This window comes from Schistocerca gregaria, chromosome 3 (genome assembly GCF_023897955.1).
Source record: "Schistocerca gregaria isolate iqSchGreg1 chromosome 3, iqSchGreg1.2, whole genome shotgun sequence".
NCBI lineage: Eukaryota > Metazoa > Arthropoda > Insecta > Orthoptera > Acrididae > Schistocerca > Schistocerca gregaria.
Genome location: NC_064922.1, coordinates 537,865,959 through 537,892,694, shown reverse-complemented (window position 1 = coordinate 537,892,694; position 26,736 = coordinate 537,865,959). Strand labels below are relative to the sequence as shown.

Below are 26,736 nucleotides of genomic sequence, written 5' to 3'. Positions count from 1 at the left end.
GCGCAGATGCAAATAATATTCAAAATATCTGAAAGAAGGTATGTCGACTTGGGAGTAACTTTCTATCGATATTGCAGCCATTAGGGACGGAGAGAGAGCTTGCGTTGAGCACGTATGGGGATCGAAAGTGTCCATTCTTCCAGACTTCAGAGTTCCTGCGTGTCCAGAAAGGAATCTCAGACCTGATCGTCCAAAATGCTGGTCCCGTGTCAGAATCACCATGTCACTACGTTCGAAAAATAGTACGTTAATGTTGTTACCTTTATGACTCACACCACAGACAAGATATGCGACACCCTGCTGCATAACTCGCTTATAGGTAACACCCGGTATGAAAATTCCTGCAGAGAAAAGTAAAGAGATATCTAACGTGATCGATCATGTTTAGCTCCTGCAGACCTTGCATAAACTACTGAGCATGTCTTATCGTCCGCATGTGAGAACCAAAAAGTATTGTCCGCTTTTTAGTGATCATCAGGACAACTCCCGAGTGCAAGTCACAGGAAACAGGTGGATTTTTGTAGAGAAAACTATCTACATAATAAAAGCTCAAAAACTCCAGCTGGTACTGGTTACTTGCAAAGACTCTGCTTTTCCACGTTTCAGTTAATCAGCGAACACTGGTTCAAATGGAAATGATCAACACAACCATGTGTGAAACAAGACAGATTGTTTAGTATTTCTAACATTGTTGTGAAAGACAAACTGAAATTTCTTAAAGGTAACGTGTAAACGCCTGACAGAACCAAACAAACTAACAGGCAGCCAAAGGATAATAGCATTCTTCAGTGGACTAAAGTATGCAATTATCATTTGGCTGCAGCAGGATAAAAAAATGCATGACTGTCTTTGAGCACAACTGCTAATGAGTCCTTGGGATACTGCGCTATGACAGAAATAGAACAGGATTTTATGAATTGGAAGCATAATTGTTCCAAATAAAAGAAAAACATGTAACACAGTCTGTGAAAAATGGCATGTGTCGCTGATCTTCTATATGCACGGAGTCTCTTCCAAGTAAAATATTTTGCAGAGAGGATCGCTTCTGTTAACTATAGAAAAACAGTATATAATTGTATCGTTTAATCCATGAGTTACGTTGCAAATGTCAGCCCACTCCACAGCAATGAATGCCTAAATTTTGAGATTTACATCCATGAAGGGAAAAACCGTTAAAACCTTCAGTTGAGAAGAGCTCAAAACGGCCCAGTACGAAACTCCTAAAATTTTCCTTTGATACATCTCCGCCTAATTCCCAGTTTAGTACCAATCCATTCCTGTCTTCTTTTTCTCCTTCCCACTTCCCCCTGCTTCTTCCCCTTTTATTTTGCCTTTCTCCTTTTTCTCGCCTGTAAACTGCGCCCTCAATGAAACAGCAATCAAGGCACGCGACCTCGGCTGACATACCCTACACAGCATTGCGTGTGGCTTCAGAAAAGGTTTCTTGAAGGATGAACGCAGTGAAGTTTGACCCGTCAGGGTTTTGGGCAACTTTCGATTTTCTTCTGTGCGCCAATAGTCCTGCTAGTTGGTGACGTGGGTTTAAAATGGAGTTTGAAAGGAAGGTAGCACGACAGCACGGCAGTCACATGATACGCTCTTGCGAAAATGAATTGAGGACAGCTGATGCATTAGAGGGAGATCGGTCCTGTTGCCAATGCAAGTGTTACGTGCCTGTGATATCCTCAGATCTTGCATTGGCCGCCAGGGTGCAGGATGGGCAAGAAGTTATACATCAGCACATTCGATCGTGATCGGCTTGTGTATAACCGACCCATATGGCACTCCATTACTGAGGACGTGCAGGCAGTGGTCCTTTTATGTGTGTTAGCGTTGTATCGTGAGTGCGAGATTTGGGAAAAACCACCATCTAGTGGAAAGCCGTACGATGCAGAACTCCACTATAGAGTGCAGATACCAGCGCTCCACACACATGCTCTCATCACTGCATGGAATAGGGCTTGGAGACACCGACAGGGCTAATGCCATACAGGATGAAACAGACTTATGATACGTCTGCCATTATCACTCGTTGGCAACCGACACATAACATGCTGTCCAAACCCGACCTCGTGCGTTGTATATAGCGTGCTAAAGGCGACTTGTACACTCAAAAAGATAATGAACCACAGCATAGCTCCAGTGGGGACCAGCGTCGCTCTCTAAAGCACCTGATTCCAGTCCTACTGTACTCATCTGGGATGCCATCCCGCGACTTCAGCACACTTCGAAATAGTTCAAAGTCTCGTGTATTCAGCAAGGTTACAGATTTTTCGTGGTTCGTTCAAATCAATTAAGGCGCATCACAGGAGGGTTTCATTGAAAAAGACACCGCCAATTACATTCTGCACTCTCCCACAATACTACAATTCGATCTCTAACGATGTTGCAATCATCGCTACATTAATCTCTAATCTGCGTGCCCATCTACCAGTTTTCGTATACGGTGAGGCGCAGTTGTGTAGCCATGGATCAGGATGGCTTCCCAATACTTTCGCTGCTTTTGTATTTACCTACGCTCGTATCAGCTTTCCTTCTCTGCGAACGTAAGTTGAGTGGCTGTGGAGCAGGACGGCTCCCCCAGCACTTTCGCTGTCGCGCGTATTGTCTATCTTCCTTCTAATATCCAAGAGCCATTAGCAGTAGTTAAGTGGTAATGGATCAAGTTGGTTCCCCATCAGTTTCACTGTCTAACATACTGCCTGCCTTCCCTCCAATTTCGACGTGACATGGGCAGTAGCTAAGTGGTTATGGATCAGGATGACCCTCCAGTGCTTTCGCTGTCTCGGAATTCACTTACTTTCTTACCAATCTTCACGTGGATAGCAGTTGAGCGGTCATGACCTCCTAACGCTATCGCTGCCTCAGAATCAGCCTGTATTCTGAAGAGTCTTCGTGTGTCACATTAAGTTCTTTTGTGGTCATGGCGTAGGATGGCCCCCTAGCTCTTTCTCTGTTGCGGAATCTGAATATTTTACTACCAGTCTACATGTGCCGCATGCACCAGTTGAGTGGCCATAGATCAAGGACGTTTCTCAACGCATTCATTGGCTTGAAATTTGCCTGTTTTCCTACCAATCTTCAAGAGTTGTGGGCAGCATCAGGATGGCTCCCCAGTGCTATCACTGTCTCGGTATCCGCCTATTTCCCTATTAGTCTTGCTGTGTCACGATGAGTTGTTTAGTGATCATGGAGCATGATGGCTCCCCAGAGCTTTCCCTGTCTCACAATTTGCATATTTTTCTGCTAGTCTTCATGTGTCACATGTAGCAGTCGAGCGTTCATGGATCAGGGAAGTTCCCCATACCCTTTACTGCCTCAGAATTTGCATATTTTCCTACCAGTCTTTAAGATTTGCGTGGAGCATCAGGATGGATCCCCAGTGCTATCACTGTCCAGGAATCAGCCTATTTTCCAAGCAGTCATTGTGAGTCACGGTCTGTTGTTCAGCAATCATAGAGCAGAATGGCTTCCCAACTCTTTCTCTGCCTCGGAATTTGCATATTTTCCTACCCATCTTCATCCACCACATGTAACAGCTGAGCAGTCTTGGACCAGGGAAGTTCCTTAACGCATTTATTGTCTCAGAATTTTCCTGTTTCGCTACCAACCTTCAAGAGTTGCGGGCAGCTTCAGAATGGATCAAGATGGCTCCCAAATTCTGTCTCGGAATCGTCCTACTTCCTATTAGTCGTTTTATGTCGCAGTCAGTTGTTTAGTGATCACGTAGCAGAATGGCACCCCGACCCCTTTTTCTGTCTTGTAATTTGCACATTTCTCAACCAGTCATGTGTCGCATGTATTCTCAATGCACTGATTATCTCGGAATTTGCCTAATTTCCTTCCAGTATTTGTGTACCATAAGCAGCGGTTAGGTGGTCATAGAGTAGGATGGCTCTGCAACACTTTGCGTACATCCCTACCGATCTTCGTGCGTCACGGCCAGTTGTTTGGCGACCATGGAGCAGAAGGCTTCTCAACAATTTAGCTGTCGCAGAATTTGCCAACTGTCTTAGCACTCTTCATGTATCGTGGGCAGCAGTTCATGTCGCGGTACGCACCACCACAGGCATCAGGAAGTCTCGGGTCGCCACACGCCACTAGGTAAGTTTGTACTTACACAGTTACTCGTGAGTGTGTGTGTGAAATGCGTGGAGAAGCTGCACGCATACAGTGCTTGCGAGACTGCTGCTAGGGGAAAGCGTCTTAGTTGGTAGTATTTCTGGAAGAGCGGGCCGGCTGCAGGACGCACCAGTGGATGAGGACGTTACCGCCGCGCAGCCTGGCCGCGTGGATGAAGTCGTTGCACAGCGAGAAGTACTGCGTCAGGTTCTGGTCCGGTGTGTCCGACGCCATCACGCACAGGTAGTGCTTGTCCTGCAACACACGGGGCGCCGTCTCACTCTCCTCTGTCCTCTACATGTAGACCACTTAGTCACGTTTCATTAACAACCGAAAGAAACAGTATAGATGTGGGATTCGTGGCTTTGAGTTGATGCAAGGAAAGGGTTTTTTATGAACAAGACATTTGATCAGGCGAACATCAACTCAGCAACATGTCAATAGAACCAAAAAATCAGCTTCAGTTACCAGTGATTTCTAATTTATTGCACCACCGGTTTTGAGGCGTAAGACTTTGTCTTCGGGTGCCACCAAAGAATTATGAAAATATAATAATCGCCACACATTTGTGTTTCCATAATTCTTTGCTGGCACGTCAAGACGAAACTTTAGGCTTCCAAATCGGTCGTGCAGTAAATAAGAAATTTATCAACTGGAGACATGAAGTCTGTATATGAGTCCGTGATCATTTTATTTATAGCACTTTTATTTTCACAAGTTCGTCTTAATCACACAGATTTCTTTACACTTTATGCCAGTTTCGGCTTATGGCCATTTTCAGATTTGTTGTAAATATAAATATTGTGTAAGCCACCAGGTTCAATTAGTTAAGATTAAACCTATATATGTCTTAGTAATGCATGAAATATAAAATATAAAATATTTATTGCCATGTGTGGCAGACATACATACCGTTAAAATATTCTGATATAAATCATCGTCAAGTTAAACATGTGCTTGCTAATACTTAGATTGCGCCAGTATTAATGCAAAAACCTAATGCCAGCAGAGGGCACTTTAGCCAGAGTTCATAGTAAACCAGTGCCGCTAATATAAAGATTAATATGCGATATGCATTGCCTTTAGTTAAAAAAATTCCCTCTTGGCTAAACGAGCGTCTGTCATTAAAAACATATACTGATATTCTGTATGTGAAATTACTCATACTTGAAACCCATAAAAAGTACAAATAATATAAAATACAGCCATTGGCCTGGTTACGTAACATACAACTTTTATGAATGCCAGTATAATATTTACAACAGATCCGAAGATGGCGATAAGCCGAAACCGGTCATAAAGTGTAAAGGAATCTATGTGATCAAGACGGACTAGTGAAAATAAATAAGAAATAACTGGCAACTGGAGCGGATTTTTTATTCTGTTAAGTTTTTCATCAAAGTGGATGTAAAAATCTCATATAGTGTATCTGTAGAAACGTACCATCACAAGAGAAACGAAATGTAATATGACAATATTAACAGAGCACTACAAATGAAATTAACATTTGCTATTTGTTATGATTATAGGACATAAAGGAAATATTATATTAAATATAAAAGTATTCACCCAGTGCTCTGAATCAGTGCTCCTGAAAGAGAATACATAAAAGAAATTAGTGTGTCTGCGCGTATGTTGTTTCCTATTAATAACTTTAAATACGGACTACATTCTTTATAATTATGAGGTAATGCTGAGAGCGGGGGGCTATCTACAATTTGTGCAGAAAACAGACTTCGGTTATTCGAATAGAACGACAGGAAATTTAGGCAGTATTTGGGAAAAGAGTGAATTGATTATAGCGTATCACCTTTGTCATTCAGTCTCTCTTTAAGACGTACAGGAAGTCAACGATGATTCACGGAGAAATAATAAAAACTTTAAGGTTTGCCCATGACAAAATAATTTTGTCAAAAACCTTGGAAGATCAGAAGAAGAAAGGGACAGAGCCTTCAAAAGAGGTTATGAACATCAACATCCGAACGCTGTTGCAGAGGCAACGGAAAAAGCATGCGAAGTTCAGAAGAACGCGAAATCCCGAAGATGGGCTAAAATTTACAGACGCGCGAAATTTGGCACGTACTTCGATGCGAGATGCCTTTAATAGGTTCCACAACGAAACATTGTCTCGAAATTTGGTAGAAAATCCGAAGAAATTCTGGTCGTATGTAAAGTACACAAGCGGCAAGACGCAGTCAATACCTTCGCTGCGCAGTGCCGATGGTACTGTTATCGACGACTGTGCCGCTAAAGCGGAGTTATTCAACGCAGTTTTCCGAAATTCCTTCACCAGGGAAGACGAATGGAATATTCCAGAATTTGAAACACGAACATCTGCTAGCATGAGTTTCTTAGAAGTAGATACCTTAGGGGTTGCGAAGCAACTCAAATCGCTTAATACGGGCAAGTCTTCAGGTCCAGATTGTATACCGATTAGGTTCCTTTTAGATTACGCTGATACTATAGCTCCCTACTTAGCACTCATATACAACCGCTCGCTCACCGATAGATCTGTACCTACAGATTGGAAAATTGCGCAGGTCGCACCAGTGTTCAAGAAGGGTAGTAGCAGTAATCCATTTAACTACAGACCTATATCATTGACGTCGGTTTGCAGTAGGGTTTTGGAGCATATACTGTATTCAAACATTATGAACCACCTCGAAGGGAACGATCTATTGACACGTAATCAGCATGGCTTCAGAAAACATCGCTCTTGTGCAACGCAGCTAGCTCTTTATTCGCACGAAGTAATGGCCGCTATCGACAGGGGATCTCAAGTTGATTCCGTATTTCTAGATTTCCGGAAAGCTTTTGACACCGTTCCTCACAAGCGACTTCTAATCAAGCTGCGGAGCTATGGGGTATCGTCTCAGTTGTGCGACTGGATTCGTGATTTCCTGTCAGGAAGGTCGCAGTTCGTAGTAATAGACGGCAAATCATCGAGTAAAACTTAAGTGATGTCAGGTGTTCCCCAGGGAAGCGTCCTGGGACCTCTACTGTTCCTGATCTATATAAATGACCTGGGTGACAATCTGAGCAGTTCTCTTAGACTGTTCGCAGATGATGCTGTAATTTACCGTCTAGTAAGGTCATCCGAAGACCAGTATCAGCTGCAAAGCGATTTAGAAAAGATTGCTGTATGGTGTGTCAGGTGGCAGTTGACGCTAAATAACGAAAAGTGTGAGATGATCCACATGAGTTCCAAAAGAAATCCTTTGGAATTCGATTACTCGATAAATAGTACAATTCTCAAGGCTGTCAATTCAACTAAGTACCTGGGTGTTAAAATTACGAACAACTTCAGTTGGAAGGACCACATAGATAATATTGTCGGGAAAGCGAGCCAAAGGTTGCGTTTCATTGGCAGGACACTTAGCAGATGCAACAAGTCCACTAAAGAGACAGCTTACACTACACTCGTTCGTCCTCTGTTAGAATATTGCTGCGCGGTGTGGGATCCTTACCAGGTGGGATTGACGGAGGACATCGAAAGGGTGCAAAAAAGGGCAGCTCGTTTTGTATTATCGCGTTATAGGGGAGAGAGTGTGGCAGATATGATACACGAGTTGGGATGGAAGTCATTACAGCATAGACGTTTTTCGTCGCGGCGAGACCTTCTTACGAAATTTCAGTCACCAACTTTCTCTTCCGAATGCGAAAATATTTTGTTGAGCCCAACCTACATAGGTAGGAATGATAATCAAAATAAAATAAGAGAAATCAGAGCTCGAACAGAAAGGTTTAGGTGTTCGTTTTTCCCGCTCGCTGTTCGGGAGGGGAATAGTAGAGAGATAGTATGATTGTGGTTCGACGAACCCTCTTCCAAGCACTTAAATGTGAATTGCAGAGTAGTCATGTAGATGTAGATGTAGAAGTATAAAAAAGGTAAAGCAGAATAGTAAAATAAAGTAATACTGAAGGAATTAACTTAGGAAATGAGGCACTAAAAATTGTGGATCGACCTGGCATAGCAAGAAACCTGATTCATCAGACCACATGACACCTTTCCATTGATTCACGGTTCAGTCTTGATTATGCCGTACACTCTGTAATAGTTGGGTCAAAATTCGAAAACATAGGGAGGTGCGGAGCCCCATGTTCATATGGGGGCTGAATGGTGTGATCCGAAACACTTCTAGCTGCGCCAGCACGGCTACCATCTCGTGAGATATCCCATAGATCGCTGTCTATTCTACGTTACAGAGCGAGCAAGCCTCTGGTATCCACATTCTGTGCTGAGACATGGACACAGAACACGTTGTCGGCTGCTTGTGGTCTCAACGACCTTCAACTTTTCGTCGATGCTTCACCGAATGCAGGATGCTCATTCACAGACGTCAGGTCATAATAATCTACTCTTTGTGAAAGATGCTAATGTCAGTGGATTTCCCTTTTAATCTACATCTACATACATACTATGAAAACTTGTAGTAATACCAGTCTCTTCCTTTTCAGGTTCTATTTGCCTCCATATGAGCCCTACTTTCTCATGTCTTACCCTCGTGGTCCGTACGCGAAACGGCGGCAGTAAAATCGTTCTGCAATCAGCTTCAATTGCAGGTTTTCTAAATTTTCTGTGTAACGTTTCGCGAAAACAACGTCTTCTTCCTTCCAGGGATTCTCATTTGATTTCACGATGCATCTCCATGTTAATGTTGATCGAGCCAACCGGTAACAAATCTATTAGCAGGCTTTTGAATTGCTTCAATGTCTCCCTTTAATCTGACCCGGTGGGGATCCTAAACACCCGAGTAGTACTCGAGAACGGATCGTAACAAGTGTTCTATACGTGGTTTCTTTTACAAATGAAACACACTTTCATAAAATTCTCAAAATAAACCGCAGTGGCCCATTCGCCTTCCCTACCACTGTAGGGGTACTCGTTCCATTTCATATCGCTCTGCAACGTTACGCCCAGATATCTGAAGGACATTGCTAATGCTGAATTGTTTTTCCGACTCATCCGCATTAGCTTACATTTTTAGACATTTAAAGCAAGCTGCCATACATTACACCAACGAGGAATTCTAAGTCATGTTGTATCCTCCTACGGTCAGTTACGACAACACTGCCCGTAAACCACAGTATCATCAGCAAACAGCCGCAGATTGATGCTCATCCTGTCCGCCAGATCATTTATGTATACAAAGAATAAGGGCGGTCCTATAACGCTTTCCTGGGGCGCTCGTGGCGATACCCTTGTCTCTGATGAACACTCGCACAACGTACTGGTTTCCATTTCCGATGAAGTCTTCGAGCCACTCATACAGCTCGGAAGCTATTTGCGGACCGTATAGTCTCTGAACTTATTAGCCATTCGTTCTTCTCTACTTTAATACTTTCCTTGCCACGTCACGTGCACGCATCGCCACAGGGCGGTATTCAGTATCGCAGTGGGAAGGGGTTATACTTTTGGTTCATCAGGGTGTATCAACATTCAATATAAGTTTAAGCTCTTTTATGATGATAATTTTGTGGGGTATAGCATTAAATGGGTGTGGACCATAAACAGTCGAGAGGAGAATAGGGGTGTTACAAAAGAATGCTACACTCTAGACTGGTAGACTGGATAAGCAACGTGGACGTATCGAACCGAGCTGGACGTTAAAAATTCTTAATGGCAGAATTTGATTGAGAGAAGGGATTGATTTGTAGGAAACCTTCTGAGGCATCAAGAATAGCTAAACTGGAAATGGATGGAAGAGTGGGTGCGAGGTGGGCGGGGGGGGGGGGGGGGGAGGGGGAGGAGGGGGAGGAGGGGGAGGAGGGGGAGGAGGGGGAGGATGGGGGGAATTGTAGGATGAGAACAAGTCATGAATACAGTAAGCAAGTTCAAATCTATATAGGTGACAGTACTTATGCAGAAGACGGACTAGCTTGGCTTGGAGAGCTTCATCAAACCAGTCATTGGACTAAAAACTAAAATAAAACAACAACAAAAGCAATATAAATATGGACATTATGAATGGAATAGGCATTTTACTGCGTAACTAACATACTGTTTAGTAGCTTACAGTTCTGTGGAAAGCACTATGTTTTCGCCTCCCTCTAACTTGTGGACCAAGTAATCAAACTAGTTTTGTGGTATACACGGATTGACGTGTAATCCAATCACCGTGCGATACGGTCAGTTGTAAGTCACAGCGGCTTTCGGGAAAATCCCAAAACCTCGCAAGGATCGAACTCGAATCTTTGCACTTCTGGTCACACATTTATACACATGAAAACAATTCGGCCCAAAAGACTAAGTTATCAAACACCCAAACATTTCTGGTGGGAATGGGAGCAGGGGATACTTTGACACACACACACAGTAGCACCACCGTTTACGACGACGATCAGGTTGACGATTTTACACACACACACACACACACACACACACACACACACACACACACACACACAGTAGCACAACTGGTTACCACGTACATCGGTTTGACTATTTTGCTCCCTGCAGAACACTTGTACTGTAACCATCACGATTTTTTTATATACGAATAAACCGAAGTAACAAAGAGCTGAACATGCCCTCACTGTTGATATCAGTGCAGTCGGTAGAAATGTAAGCTTTGGGCGCTATAAACAGACACTTACTTTGCTAGCTGCATACATAAATTTCACGTTCACCGCATATTAGTGTAAGGTGAATATGCGTGAGCGTCAGCTACTCCCATTTTTTGTAACCTCATCAAAATCCGAGAGACACCCTATCAGCACCTTCTTCCAAAAACTTGTAACACGATCTCCTTGTAGTGTAATTTAAAGAACGTCCTGTAGAGGTATGTGTAAGGAACTGGGAATACTACTACTTCCGAATATGCTTAATCATTAATGAAACCTGTCGTAAATCGCTTTTTTCCAAAGCCACAGCTCAAATTATTGAATCGGCTCTAGAAATAAAAATAATCTAAATAAAGATTTACAGACACATTGGCCTAGAAAAATTTTCATTATTCAGGAACGAACATTTCAGTAACTTTCCAGTAGCCATAAAAGTTTAGCTAGTAGTAAAGTAAAGTTTAAAACGAGCTTAAAGAATTTTTTGGTGACCAAATCCTTCTGTCTCATTGACGGTTTTCGTAGTAGAACCATATAATGTATATATGTATCAGTATTATTATCATCAAATAACGTGAGAGTTATATTGTGCTAAGGCTCTCACTGTTTCTGTTGATTTAATCAGGCTGGCACCACTCTGTGTCGATGGGGTCGTTGAGGTGTATCCTTACTCTGGCGAAACAGTGGTAGTCACGACACTCCAGCTCATGTTTGTTATGCTCTGTGTGAGCGGACAGCAAACTACACGTGAATACGATATCCCATGAGTGTGGATAGTATAGTTTATATTATTTGTAACTTAGTTTTTTAGAATTGGAAGCGAAATTAGTGCAATAGAAATCGACCAAAACTAAAAAACGAAACCATATTTGCCTTCTGCTCCCGTGTTGCTTTATTACGCACAAACGCAGCTTGGTCTGGTGACCTAAATAGGTTCTCAGGGGTTCATAGATGACATTTAGAAGAATCTTGCTGGCAAGTGAAATTAATAAAATACTTCTGCTGTTTTCACAACGCTGTGAATTTTCTTTCTTATGAAATGGAATAATTACCGACATGGTCCAGTCTTCTATCCAAGTTCCGTTATTCCATATGGAACATGGATAGAAGATTAGACCATGACGGTAATGATACCGTTTCACAAGTAAAGAAATAAGCAGCGTCGTTTATATTCTCTCTATTTTAGCTGAGCCGTACCGGCTCGCGTCGATCAACCAATCGCTTTTAAATACGGTGAAGTCTGAGTGCTTTTTCACTGTAATCATTTTAGTTAAGCATTTGTAAAACATTTTGGTGGGGTGAATCTAACCAGAGTGCCTTTTCACTGTAATTATTTTAGTGAAGCATTTTTAAAACATTTTGGTTGGATTGTAAGCTGACCCGCCATTTTCTATGGTAAAGTCTGGTAAAATAAGAATGTACTTTTCACTTAAGTTGTTACGAGTAGCCTGGTAAACCAAATTTGACATCTGTGATTCGGTTCCTTAGCTATTTGAAATAGTGACCCTTACCTTAGTAAGAGCTGTCCGCTTCCTTACTTATGGCTAGTGTCTTACTGCAAAACATATTAGAAGTCAGCGAATTTGAATTTCCTTCCATTTCAAAATAATGTTTAATTACTGTTCCTGCTGAATAATTAATACAAGTAACTGTTAGCGCGTTAATTTTGGAGACACTAAGCCTTATAGGTTTTCTCATTACTGTAATCAGAGTTCTAGCCAGTTGTTGCTTATCACCATATTCGTTGATTGGGCAGATGTTTTATTTATTTTTGACACTTAAATGGTAATATAATAAAATATGTGTCGCCCTTTGTAAAGCAGAGTACTGTTATAGTTTTCTAAGGTTCGTTCTTAGTCTGTTGTAGTTCACGTTGTGCAGGAACTGCTCCACCCTCCAGCACACCCGTGGGTGGCGAGTTCACACCGCCCACCCTTTTCCTCGGGTTATCCCTCCTGTGTCTGTATAACTTATTCTGGTTCTAAACTTATGTCACCAACGAACGTGAAGCATTGCTTGTGTTCCTGTTGTTGTTACCACATTTGTTGCAATCATTTAAGATATTATATTTAAAAGTCAACTAAAATTTTTTGTAAATATTAAGGCTTTTGACCAACTTCAGATACCTGTTAATGTTTGACAAATTTCATAGTTTCTTAATTGTGTAAAAGATCTTTTGTTCAAGTCCGTTGCTAATCTCATTTCCTATTAATATTCGGCAAGTTGTTTAAGCTCTTACTTGTTTTTAAAAGCTATTTTGCTGAAGTCATAAGATTGCTGGCTTTCATTTAAATGAAAGATGACGCATATTTTCAACTGTGATTGCTGCTTTCTTGCCTTCTGTCCAGTCCAACAACTGAACAGCGTATTAAGCTGTTTATATACAACTACCTGCGTGCGTATTTTCGGAAGTATTTCTTCGTCAATAAGTTGTGGCTTATGACACTGAACCAGTGAGATTCGGCTGTATTTACGTTTATTTGACGATCATTTATCTCTCTCGATAAGAAAAAGAAATGTCGTGTGACTGGGGCCTCCCGTCGGGTAGACCATTCGCCTGGTGCAAGTCTTTCGATCTGACGCCACTTCGGCGACTTGGGCGTCGATGGTCGATGGGGATGAAATGATGATAATTAGGACAGCACAACACCAAATCCCAGAGCAGAAAAAATCTCCGATCCAGCCGGAAATCGAACCCGGGCCCTGAAACAGTCTCTCCCGCTGACCCTTTTTTTTCTTTTTTTCTTTTTTTTTTTGAGAGATGGATCAGGTAGTGGGGTGGCGGAGGCAAGGTGGGCTGGGGTCGCAACCTCAGGCCTGGCCACGATGCCTCTTCCCTCCCATCCTGGGGATGTGGTACACAGGATGCAGTTGGTGTATTATTGTAAATTTCTTTTGTTATTTTATTTGTTTATTTATTTATTTATTTATTTTAACAGTAAGTAACTGAAAACTAGTAAGTACACTCGTTGCGTCGAGTTGGTGACGCACATAACTAAAAACATGCTTATATTGCAGCAAAAGGCATAAAGAAGGAGAGCAAAGTGCGGGGCTAGGGAAACCATGAAACAAAACCTAAGGGCGGAATCCGTACCACCTTGTACCGGATGAGAAACAAAAACTGCGAAGATCTTTCCGCACCGGGGACAAAAAGAGGAAACGGGGCAAATACTGCTATAGAGTGCGAGGGTTCACGACGAAACTCTCCATCTGCTGTCCGTGTAGTTTTCTACCATCGTAATTTTAGCTTCTCTTACCCGTGATGTTCGAGCTACGTGAAAGGTTGTGGAACGCACTCCACAAATAATTGGAAAAATATTGTCGATACTTTGGGTTACGGAGGATCTCGTAATGTCGTTCCTGCAAATAGTTCCAAAGTCTAAAGTGTCCTTAGTGCCGTCTTGAAACAAATAATGCACTGCATGTCCACGAAGCCGCGTCATGACATTAGTTTTCGTGCGTGGGTAATACGTCTCGTCTTGGGGTCGATATTATTCGGTGTTACTCGAAGTAAGTATGCTGACATTTGCCTCACTAAGTGCCACACTGCCGTAGACTCGCCGCATCTAAGACGGTGTTCATCGTTGTATTGAACGCCACAGCTGCTTGCCGTTGACAGTGATATACCAAATCGCCGTGACGTCAGTGTCCAGTGTTACGTGGTGAATTGTCCTCCACACTACTCGCCAGTTGACGTTCGGGTGCCTCCTCTCCGCGACGTTATCGGGTCGTCCATGTTGCAGGACCCGATAAACCGTCTTTGCCGTCACCAGTTGAGTCGCTGGCAAGGCAAGTCGAACGTAACTGAGTTCGAGGTAAAAGACACCGATGTAGAAGAGCGAGGAGGGGACGTGGTGTATCGGAACAGGTGGCAACAGGGAGGGCGGTGCAAGTTCTTCTATTAACAAACTGGTCAGACTGTCCGGACGGCGGCGCCATAGTTTGACTAACGTGCTCACAAATAGGGCGAACGCTCTGTCATGAACGTGATGAAGGCCAAGTCCTCCCCGATCCGGGGGAAGGGTGAGAGTGTCATATTTGATCGTGAAAAGCATTCCTGAACTCACGAAGGACCCAACAGCCGCAAGTATACGGCGAGCTAACATCACTGGTATAGGTAATACCTGGGCGATGTTCGGAATGCGTGACGCTAAATGTGCGTTTACATACTGAGTTAGTTGGACGATGTCCAGGGCTCGCAAGCGGTTGTTGGCAATCCCAGTCTGAACATTTCGTAAAAGCCGTTGAAAGTTGTGAGCAGCAGTTCGTCGTATATCGCCTGTAAAAATAATGCCGGAGTGGCCGTGCGGTTCTAAGCGCTACAGTCTGGAACCGAGCGACCGCTACGGTCGCAGGTTCGAACCCTGCCTCGGGCATGGATGTGTGTGATGTTCTTAAGTTAGTTAGGTTTAATTAGTTCTAAGTTCTAGGCGACTGATGACCTCAGAAGTTAAGTCGCATAGTGCTCAGTGCCATTTGAAAAATAATGCCGAGACATTTCAAAGTACCTCTGAGCGGTAAGGGGGTGACACTGTCCTCAGACAATCCGACCCCAATGTCCATCGCCACCGATTTTGCGTCGTTGATACGACTACCAGTGGCCATGCTATATGTCGCTATCCAATTCAGCGCGGTAGCGGTGTCGTCTCCGTTGCGGATGACAGTCACAAGGTCGTCAGCGTATGCTTCACATCGGAAAGTGTGGCCTCGTAACGTCATACTCGTTAGTCGTTGGAACAGGCCGCGTAGGAGTGGTTCCATGGCCACAGCGTAAAGTAAAGTGGACAGAGAGCAGCCTTGGCGTATCGATCGAGAAATGGTGAGGGGCTGCGTAGGTCGACCGTTGGCGATCACCTTGGATGTCGCGCCACGGAGTAGTCGCATGACTACAGTGACGAATGGCTGTGGGTACCGCATATGTTGGAGCACCGCTTCCAAATAGTCGTGGTCCACTCGGTCGAAAGCTTGACTGAAATCGATTGTCGCCAGTGCACCCTTCAGACGACATGTCCTCGCCAGTGAGAACAAGTCACGATATTCACTGAGTGCTGTATGAATGTTACTGTCGCCTCCTAATGACGTTTGATCGGGTGAGATAACGTTTCATAAGGTCTGGTGTATCCGCGCTGCCAACAGTCGAGAAAAGGTCTTAAAGTCGCAGTTCAATAGCGTCAACGGGCGGTAGTCCTGTAGCCGTGAGCCACCGGACGGTTTGTGAACAGGAATAATTATCCCTTCCACGAGGGCCGCAGGGATCGGCACTTTCGGGGATAGTAGTTCGCGACAGATGTCCGTCCATCGGGTGGCTAATAAATGTTGAAAAGTCCGGTAAAATTCCAAGGGGAGGCCATCTATACCTGGAGACTTGTTGACAGCTCCTTTTCTAATGGCGTCGATCACTTTATTTATTTATTTATTTATTTATTTACACGTCAAGTTTCGTAGGACCAAATTGAGGAGCATATCTCCAAGGTCATGGAACTGAACAAATGGTTCAAATGGCTCTGAGCACTATGGGACTTAATTTCTAAGGTCATCAGTCCCCTAGAACTTAGAACTAATTAAACCCAACTAACCTAAGGACATCACACACATACATGCCCGAGGCAGGATTCGATCCTGCGACCGTAGCGGTCGCGCGGTTCCAGACTATAGCGCTTAGAACCGCTTGGTCACCATGGGCGGCTCATGGAATGTGTCAGTACATGAACTTACAACATAAAAGTAATAACAGATAAAAATAAAAATAAATGTTCATGAACCTGAAAAAAAGTCAGTCCATAAGTTTAAGTAAACACTAGCAGCACTACAATAAGAATCAGCTTAATTTTTCAAGGAACTCCTCGACAGAATAGAAGGAGTGATCCATGAGGAAATTCTTCAGTTTCGATTTGAAAGCGCGTGGATTACTGCAAAGATTTTTTAATTCGAGTGGCAGCTTATTGAAAATGGATGCACCAGTATACTGTACACCTTTTTGCACAAGAGTTAAGGAAGTCCGACCCGAATGGAGGTTTGATTTCTGCCAAGTATTAACCGAGTGAAAGCTGCTTATTCCTGGAAATAAACTAATATTAGTAACAAGAAACGACAATAAGGAATATACATATTGAGAGGCCAGTGTCAAAATACCTAGACTCGTGAAAAGAGGTCGACAAGAGGTCCGTGATCTCACACCACTTATTGCCCGAGCTGACAGTTCCTGAACCAAAAATATCCTTCTAGAATGGGAAGAGTTACCCCAAAACATAATACCATACGACATAAGTGAACGAAAATAAGCAAAGTAGACTAATTTACGTGTCGAAGTATCACTCACTTTTGATATCGTTCGAGTAGTGAAAATAGCGGTATTAAGTCTTTGAACAAGATCCTGAACGTGGGCTTTCCACGACAGCTTACTATCTATCAGAACACCCAGAAATTTGAACTGTTTAGTTTCACTAATCAGCTGCCCGTTCTGTGAAATTAAAACGTCAGGTTTTGTTGAATTGTGTGTTAGAAACTGTAAAAACTGAATCTTACTGTGATTTAACGTTAGTTTATTTTCTACAAGCCATGAACTGAGGTCATGTACAGCACTACTTGAAACCGAGTCAATGTTGCACACAACAAACATTACTACCAAGCTAGCGTCATCAGCAAACAAAAATATTTTTGAGTTACCCATAATACTAGAGGGCATATCATTTATACAGGGTGTTACTAAAAGGTACGGCCAAACTTTCAGGAAACATTCCTCACACTCAAATAAAGAAAAGATCTTAGGTGAAGATGTGTCCGGAAACGCTTAATTTCCATGTTAGAGCTCATTTTAGTTTCGTCAACTCATTGCTCTACAGTACTAGCATCAAGCACATCTGTACGTAGCATCAACAGATTAGTGTTCTCACGAACGTGGTTTTGCAGTCAGTGCAATGTTTACAAATGCGTAGTTGGCAGATGCTCATTTGATGTATGGATTATCACGGGGCAATAGCCGTGACGCGGTACGTTTGTATCGAGACAGATTTCCAGAACGAAGGTGTCCCGACAGGAAGACGTTCGAAGCAATTGATCCGCGTCTTAGGGAGCACGGAATATTCCAGCCTATGAGTCGTGACTGGGGAAGACCTAGAACGACGACACCTGCAGTGGACGAGGCAATTTTTCGTGCAGTTGACGATAACCCTAATGTCAGCGTCAGAGAAGTTGCTGCTGTACAAGGTAACGTTGACCACGTCACTGTATGGAGAGTGCTACGGGAGAACCAGTTGTTTCCGTACCATGTACAGCGTGTGCAGGCACTATCAGCAGCTGATTGGCCTCCACGGGTACACTTCTGCGAATGGTCCATCCAATAATGTGTCAATCCTCATTTCAGTGCAAATGTTCTCTTTATGGGTGAGGCTTCATTCCAACGTGATCAAATTGTAAATTTTCACAATCAACATGTGTGGGCTGACGAGAATCCGCAAGCAATTGTGCAATCACGTCATCAACACAGATTTTCTGTGAACGATTGGGCAGGCATTGTTGGTGATGTCTTTATTCGACCCCATGTTCCTCCTCCTACGCTCAATGGAGCACGTTATCATGATTTCATACGAGATATTCTACCTGTGCTGCTAGAACATGTGTCTTTACAAGTACGACACAACATGTGGTTCATGCACGATGGAGATCCTGCACATTTCAGTAGAAGTGTTCGTACGCTTCTCAACAACAGATTCGGTGACCGATGGATTGGTAGAGGCGGACCAATTCCATGGCCTCCACGCTCTCCTGACCTCAACCCTATTGGCTTTCATTTATGGGGGCATTTGAAAGCTTATGTCTACGCAACACCGTTACCAAATGGAGAGACTCTTCGTGCTCGTATTGTGGACGGCTGTGATACAATACGCCATTCTCCAGGGCTGCATCAGCGCATCAGGGTTTCCATGCGACGGACGGTGGATGCATGTATCCTCGCTAACGGAGGACATTTTGAACATTTTCTGTAACAAAGTGTTTGAATTCACGCTGTTACGTTCTGTTGCTGTGTGTTTCCATTTCATGATTAATGTGATTTGAAGAGAAGTAATAAAATGAGCTCTAACATGGAAAGTAAGCGTTTCCGGACACACGTCCACATAACATATTTTCTTTCTTTGTGTGTGAGGAATGTTTCCTGAAAGTTTGGCCTTACCTTTTTGTAACACCCTGCATAAATAAGGAACAGGAGCGGCCCCAACACTGATCTCTGGAGCACCCCCCATTTGACAGTAACCCACTCAGATCCCACATCACAGTCGTTATCAACATTGTGAATAATGACCTTTTGCTGCCTGTTACTAAAGTAAGAGGTGAACCAATTGTGAGCTACTCCCCTTATTCCGTAATGGCCCAACTTCTGGAGCAATATTGTGAGATCAACACAGTCAAATGCCTTTGTTAAATCAAAAAATACGCCAAGCGTTCGAAACTTTTTGTTTAGCCCATCCAGTACCTCACAGAGAAAGGAGAATATAGAATTTTCAGTTGTCAAACGACTTCTAAAGCCGAACTGTACATTTGATAGCAAATCGTGTGATATAAAATGATCAATTAACCTTACATACACAGCCTTTTCGATAACTTTTGCAAACACTGATGGCATAGAAATAGGCCTAAAATTATCTACATTATCCATTTCTCCCTTTTTAAAAAGCGGCTTTACTACTGAGTACTTTAATCTCCCAGGAAACTGACCATTCCTAAAGGAAAAATTACAAATATGACTAAATACAGGATTAACATGTGCAGTACAGTACTTTAATATTCTGCTAGTCACTCCATCATAACCATGAGAGGCCTTAGTCTTCATTGATTTTATTATTGACTCAATCTCCCTCTTGTCTGTAGCACAGAGGAGTATTTCAGACGTCAATCTCGGAAGGGCATTTACTAATAAATTTATATGATTTCCTGAAGAAACTAAATTTTTATTTAATTCACCAGCAATGCTCAGAAAATGATTGTTAAATACTGTACATATATCTGATTTATCAGTAACAGAAATATTATTTATGCGAACTGACTTTATATCATCGATCTTGTGCTGCTAATCAGACACTTCCTTCACATCTGACCATATGGCTTTAATTTTATCCTGTGAATTAGCTATTCTATTTGCATACCACATACTTTTTGCCTTGCTAATAACATTTTTAAGCACCTTACAATACTGTTTGTAATGGGCTACTTTAGCTTGATTGAGACTACTTCTAACATTTTGATATAATTTCCCCTTTGTTCTACATGATATCCTTATCCCACAAGTCAGCCGACCGAGCTGTCCATTACTGCTGGTACCCCGTTTAGAACATTCTAATGGAAATCAACTCTCAAAGAGCAAGAGAAATGATTTAAGGAAAGCATTATATTTGTCATCTATGATATCAGCACTGTAAACATCGTGCCACTCTTGTTCCGTGACAAGTTTTAAAAAACTCTCTATTGCCGTTGGATTAACTTTCCTACGTAGTTTGTAATTAAATATGATATTGGTTTGAGTACAAAAACCTTTTAGTGTTAAAAGTTGTGCATCATGGTCTGAAAGGCCATTCACCCTTTTACTAACAGAATGCCCATCTAGTAATGAAGAATGAATAAAAATATTGTCTATGACTGTGCTACTGTTCCACTGCACCCTAGTTGGAAAAAACACAGTTTGCACCAGATCACATGAATTTAAGAGATCAACCAACATCCTTTTTCTTTCACAATCATATACAAAATTAATATTGAAGTCACCACATGTAACTACTTTTTGGTACTTCCTACAAAGTGCATCAAGAACCATCTCAAGCTTAAGCAAAAAGGCTCGGAAGTTGGAGTTAGGGGCCCTATAAACAACAGCAATTAGAAGTTTAGTTTCACTAAATTCAACTAATGCTGCACAACTTTCAAATATCTGTTCAGTGCAGTGTCGTGATACGTCCATGGATTGACATGAAATACTGTTTTTTTGCGTACAGAGCCATTCCCCCCCCTCCCCCCCCCCCCTCGCAAGGAACTCCTTGAGAAACAGCTAATCTGTAGCCTGGTAAAGGAAGCCTCTGAAATATCAAATTATTTAAGTGGTGCTCTGATATACCAATAATTTCAGAGTTAACATCTATTAGCAGTTCACTAACTTTATCTCTAATGCCTCTTATATTTTGATGAAATATGCTAGTTCCTTCTCTATTGGAAACATTACATCGTCTTGAGGTGAGCCCTTAGGTAGAGGCACTTCTTTTAAGCAGGTATACCTATCAGCTGACTTCAGCCTAAAAAAAGGTGCAGCTCTAACACCAACTACTACAGAAATTTTTCCATGAGCGACACCACCACTACCACCACCACCACCACCACCACCACCACCACCACCCACTACACTGTCACCTATAAGCTTAGCCAGCCTCCCCTTCCCATACCTAGGCCATGCCTAGTGAAACTCCATCTACTGATAGACCCAACTGGCACCACTGAGATGTGTTCCATGCCCTCCGCCATCAGTGCCCTCCCCATACCCACATTAACGCGCCTAACAGCCGCATTAAGGTGAGGCCGATCATGACGCTGAAACAGTTGCACGAAATGCACATTAGTGCCACCAGTTTGAGTGGCTATCTTAACCAAGTCACCACTGACATCATATTGCCCGTCCCTATCGAGACTGTTCCCTGCTCCACCCACTATCACTACCTCATCCCCCTTCGTAAAATTCTTACATAACTCCCCTATACTTTCTGTCACCTGAGCCAACCCTGCACTAGGCTTCACAATGCTGGTGACCTGGTACTCACTCCCCAACACTGCAACTGCAACTGCTGGCCCACACCTCTACCGTGGGAACTACCTAGCAGCAGAACCTTCTTTCTGCTAGACTTTGCAACTAACCTAGGCCTCCTAATTGCTGAGAACTGGTGCAAGTTACCTGCATCTGCAGCTACACGAGGCTCTTCTCCACTCAAATCTGACAGTTGGTCGTATCTACTGCATGTATGCAAAGTAAAACTGTCTGAATACCTCCACTTCCTAGCTACCTTCTTGCCAACTGCCAGTTCCCATTCCCCACCACCCTTCACCCTCCTCAACCTATCAAGTTCCTCCTTTGTGCAATGTAACTGCACCGGAATGGCACAGATCTTACGCTCCTGCTCCTCTATAAACTTGCATCTACTACAGATTCTACATTCCTAGGAGAGGATCTCCCTAAAATGACCACTGGCTTCCCCACTGCATTCCCCACAATGAAAATACTTTGAACAAATCCCACATTCTAACCCATTACTCACAAACCTACGACAGAGCCCACACTTTTCACTCATGGTAAAATTTTACAGTTACTGACAAAAACTATACGTCTACGTTACCATTGTTCAGTTACACCAGCAGAACGATTTAAGAACTAACAATGATGGTCTCGAAATTCTCTGCTTACTAAGAAAGCAGCTACTTGTATTAATACTACTACAACACAGCCGATACCAATACCAGCAAAACTTCACAAAATTATTAGCTAAAACCAAAGAAATTAAAACGACCACTGTAACACTAAGCGAAGTTAAAACACTGAATGAAAATTTTACTGAAATATTTCAGACGAAATTTACTAAACGACTTCAACACACTGAAAACTCTATAAAACACAGCGAGCGAACGACTACAAAAGTTTAAGTCGTTATTTCGCCACAAACGGCACGCAAAACCGGTGAAATCTATTAGATTTAATAACTGTATTACAGAGCACAAATAAGTTTGTCAGTACTTAGCTTATAACCGCTACAGCTGCAGTGCACGGCGCAAAATGTAAACACACTACTGAGGCGCGAGGCTTAGACGAACGACGAAAGCACACTCACAAATAACAGACCACTCGAGTCAATAACACACGAAGAAAGACTGAGATTAATGAAAATCCACTAATAAGTTACTTTTACGGCAAATATTAACACAAGTAAACTTTAAAATAAGTAAATGAAGTCTAAAATTTATAAAATATTAACGAGCTATTTCAACAACAGTGCAGCACACGTGACGTGTATGCAACTACAAATGGTAAATTCCGTAATTTCTTCCATCAAGACCGAGCGAGGTAGCGCAGTGGTTAGACACTGGACTCACATTCGGGAGGACGACGGTTCAATCCCAGCCACCAGCGGATCGTTGTGGGACATGCACGGAGACGATTTTCACACGAATGCCACTCATCCTCAACGGCTTGGGGGCAATCCGGGTACGACAGGTGAGCGATGTTTAATTTCCATGGGCTGCGGCTCCTCCACACTTGTTGCCGCCGCAGGGTGACGGCACATATGTAAGCTGAGTGGTCCGAGAAAGCTGCAGGCCTCAGTTCCGCATCCTGTGTTCCAGCGGTGAGAGAGCGTGAGACATAAATCCGGTCGATGCGACTGGAAGAGTGACTCGTGAAGATGTTCCCAAGTGTCCAGCATCTGCAGGTCTCAAATTAGCGTCTCGAGTTCCGGGCACGGATTATGTCGTGGGAGTTGGTCTCTGGGCGCCAAGTAGTACGCAATTGAAGGCACCTCCAAACACCAGATGGTCGTGGCGGCCTTGGAAGACCGGAGCGACGTCTTCTGCAAAGAATCGTGAACGTTCTCGACGTTTGTCCGTTCCGGAAGGTACGTAGATATTAATAAGGCGGAGGATAGCTAGTATCGTGAGTGCCATTCCTCTTGCCCCAGTCAGAAAGAGGATATCGTCCTCCACTATCCCTTCCCGCAGAAGTACAGCGACACTTCTGCCTGTGGAGGAAGCTGGAGAGACGCAAGCATCGTAACCGTACATGTCTGGGAAGTAGTCGATGCACACTTCCTGGAGAAGGGCTATATCGATGGGAGCAGAATTCAACATATCCTGAAGCAAGGATAACTTAGAGCGCGTCCGTATAGTGATGATGTTTATAGTCGCAACGCGATAAGTTTGAGGTATATCCACAGCACCCGTGTCGGCCATCAATACCTTTGTAAGGCTGTTTCGTCACTGTATCTGATAACGGGAAAGGATCAACACTGGTGGGGTAAGTTCCCCCGCATGTCGTCCGACACGATGGGCAAGGAGTTTTCCTCACTGTCGTCCGCCCAGTCGCCATGAAATACCATCGGCTGTTGGTGGCTGTTAGTGGCTGCTGCGGAACTCGGCGCTGACTCCATCGGCTCTACTGACTGGGAATCGGCAGCGGCTGTCTGCTTTAATCCTGCAGATCTGTGGGGTCGGAGGGACTGAAGCCGTCACCATGGCGATCTGTTGGGTGGGATGTTCCTGCGGCCTCTGTACCGCCGGTACAGTCGGTCGGAGTGTCCACAGTCCATGTCAGACGATCGCTGCAAACACTCGTCCGATGGAGCACGCCGTCGTCTCATGTGTTTCCGCGGGGGACGCTGTTTACAGACATGTTTCAGTATCCGAATGTGGATGGATTTCTTCAGATGCTCCGGTGTCTGGAAGAAAAGCCGCTGTCGGCACAACCCTTGGGTCAATGTTCATCCTGGCATCCACGCCTTCTTGCAAGGTTAGTCGGTGATTATCTTCAGGTGGGGGTGCCGTTCTAGAGGCGGGATCCGGTACTGCAGAATCCATCATGGTCTCGCTGTCGGGGGCGGCTATCGGACTGATGTAGTCAGCATCGGAAAGCATCGGAAAGGGTTGCTGCCCGTGCAACCTCGGCATAATTGAGAGGAAGGGTCGTCACTGTAGAGGGAGTCATAGATTCACCTGTCGGGATTTGGAGAAGCCGTCGCCGGAGACAATCCGACCGGACGTGCCCTTCTTGGCCACAACCAGAGCAAGTGCGTAGCTGACCGTCATACATAATGATCACCTTACATCCGCCGATGACAAGATATGATGGTGCATGTTTGGTCAGTTCATTTTTGATCTGTCGTACCCCGTTAAGAACGGGGTACGCTGTAAAGGTGGTCTATTTTTCGGCCTTATGGCTGAGCACTCGGCCTTAAGGCTGGAAAGCCGCGGTGACTACGTCCGGTGGTACTCCGAAAGGGAGTTCGAAGACGCGTATCGTACTGAGGCCAAGCCCCGCGTGATCGATAGAGACCGCCCCAATGTGGCCATCAGAATGTCTGAATTTAAGATCGTTCGCATGTGCGCTCACGATTCTGCTGCACATCTCGTCACTTCCTAATTTGACGTAGACAACACTGCTCGTGATAGAGAGGTGGATACCAATTATGTCCCGCGGTTCGATTTTAACGTCGTCATGTAGAAAATGTTCCACTTCAAAAGCTCGCGGTCGTGCATGATCGGGTTGAAAACTGATCTTGATGGTGGCTTGTCTGTATGAATGTGCCATATTGCTTAGTGATGGACTCTTAAACTAGCGACAACGAAGTAGTAAACAACTGCGGGCACTCGCGACCGCGCGGGCGGGACGTAAACAAGACGTCCTCACCGGAGCGCTGCGGAAAGCAGACTGACCACTCAGCTCCCGGGAGCGGACAGCTCTTTCGATAATTTACTAATGCTTGGAACGCAAAAATATAATAATTATTTTGTCAATCAAGTGGGAAAGTAATTAAAACGAAGTATTAATCATACTGCTGGTGCACTAGTGTCATTCCACCTGTAAGCAGTGACTGTCGCAGATCTAGATGTGGTGACAGGTCGCGACTCAGAGCCGTGCTGTGGAGTTCGCTGTGAGCCGGGTTGAGCGGCTCCCCCCATCGGAGGTTCGGGTCCTCACTCGGGCATGGATGTGTACGATGTCCTTAGCATAAGTTAGTTCAAGTTAAATTAAGTAGTGTGTAAGCTTCGGGACCGATGACCTCAGCAGTCCCATAAGATCTTAACCACCAATTTCCATTTCCGGATTTAGTGGTGTTGACTGTGGAATGCGCGAGGTGGAGGCAGTCCCGTGCGCCAGCTGTCATAGTAGTCTAGACGCATGGCGTTTTGGAACGTGTGCCTCGTCAGTGTGGAATGTGCACTTGGGGTTGAGATTTCAGACATTTTGGACACGGTAGGTTACTCCGCAACACGCAAGTGAAAATAATTATCTGGAGCCTGGAGAGAAAGGCATTTGAAGTCGATGTTTTTGCTAATGCCGTACTCGTTTAGTTGGAGTGACTGAAGTGCTTATGTTCACGGGGACCGTTTGTAACGTGTTAGACGAACTGGCCGTTAGTAATCAGGTTACATGTAGCAGTGAATGAAGTTTCCATTGGGTTTATTGATTGCAAATTTTCAGAACCAGTTATTGTTTAAACTGAGTTTCCTATATGTTCAGTGACCAATGGGTATTTATACAAACTTTTTGTATGCTCTTAGTGATACAAGGGAGGCAGGTATTGAATGGCTCAACATATGATGACTTGCATCTAATGCTGAATAGTCTCAGATACACCCCGGAACCGTGCGACTGCTACGGTCGCAGGTTCGAATCCTGCATCGGGCAATGGATGTGTGTGATGTCCTTAGGTTAGTTAGGTTTAAGTAGTTCTAAGTTCTAGGGGACTGATGACCACAGCAGTTGAGTCCCATAGTGCTCAGAGCCTTCAGATACACCTTTGACTAACGGTTAATTTGATGCACGGATGATAATTGATTGTTCAGCCTGAATTATGATGTAACCAATCCGCACTTGCAGCGGAACCAGGTGGATGTTTAATAACAGCCAGATTTGAGCAACATCGTTTGGGAAGCAAACCCATAGCCATCGAAGTATCATTACTGAAAGGAAAAATTGCGTTTCTAAAATCTTTATTTTTTAATATTGTGTAATCATTCTGAAGTTCGGTTTTAAATAACCCTTTTACCACCAATAAGTGCTTGTTTTTGAGCATGTTGCTTTGACGTTTGTTGTAGTGTTTAATCTTGTTTCTGTTTACGAGATATCTGGCGGCATACGTGCACCTGTTCAAGCTGTCAGCTAATTGAACTCAAGTTAAATTTCGATAGGTAAGTGTTTTGCAGAGGTGCCCTAAGGAGCAAACTGTTCGTGTCATTGTGATTTGATACGTATTTGAAAGGTTTTTTTTCTTTAAATAAATTTACGCATTTTTGTAATTTGTAAATCAACACAATAGA

The 26,736-nt window shown here is 43.6% G+C and overlaps 1 protein-coding gene across 1 annotated transcript in view; it reads right to left on the bottom strand.

Moving 5' to 3' along the window:
- LOC126353755 (dual specificity protein phosphatase 12-like) overlaps positions 1-26,736 on the bottom strand; it is a 625,942-nt gene that overhangs the window by 151,036 nt on the left and 448,170 nt on the right. Inside the window, exon 3 of the mRNA XM_050002810.1 lies at positions 4,253-4,377. Coding sequence (XP_049858767.1) covers positions 4,253-4,377 — 125 coding nt within the window. The remainder of the gene's footprint in view (positions 1-4,252; positions 4,378-26,736) is intronic.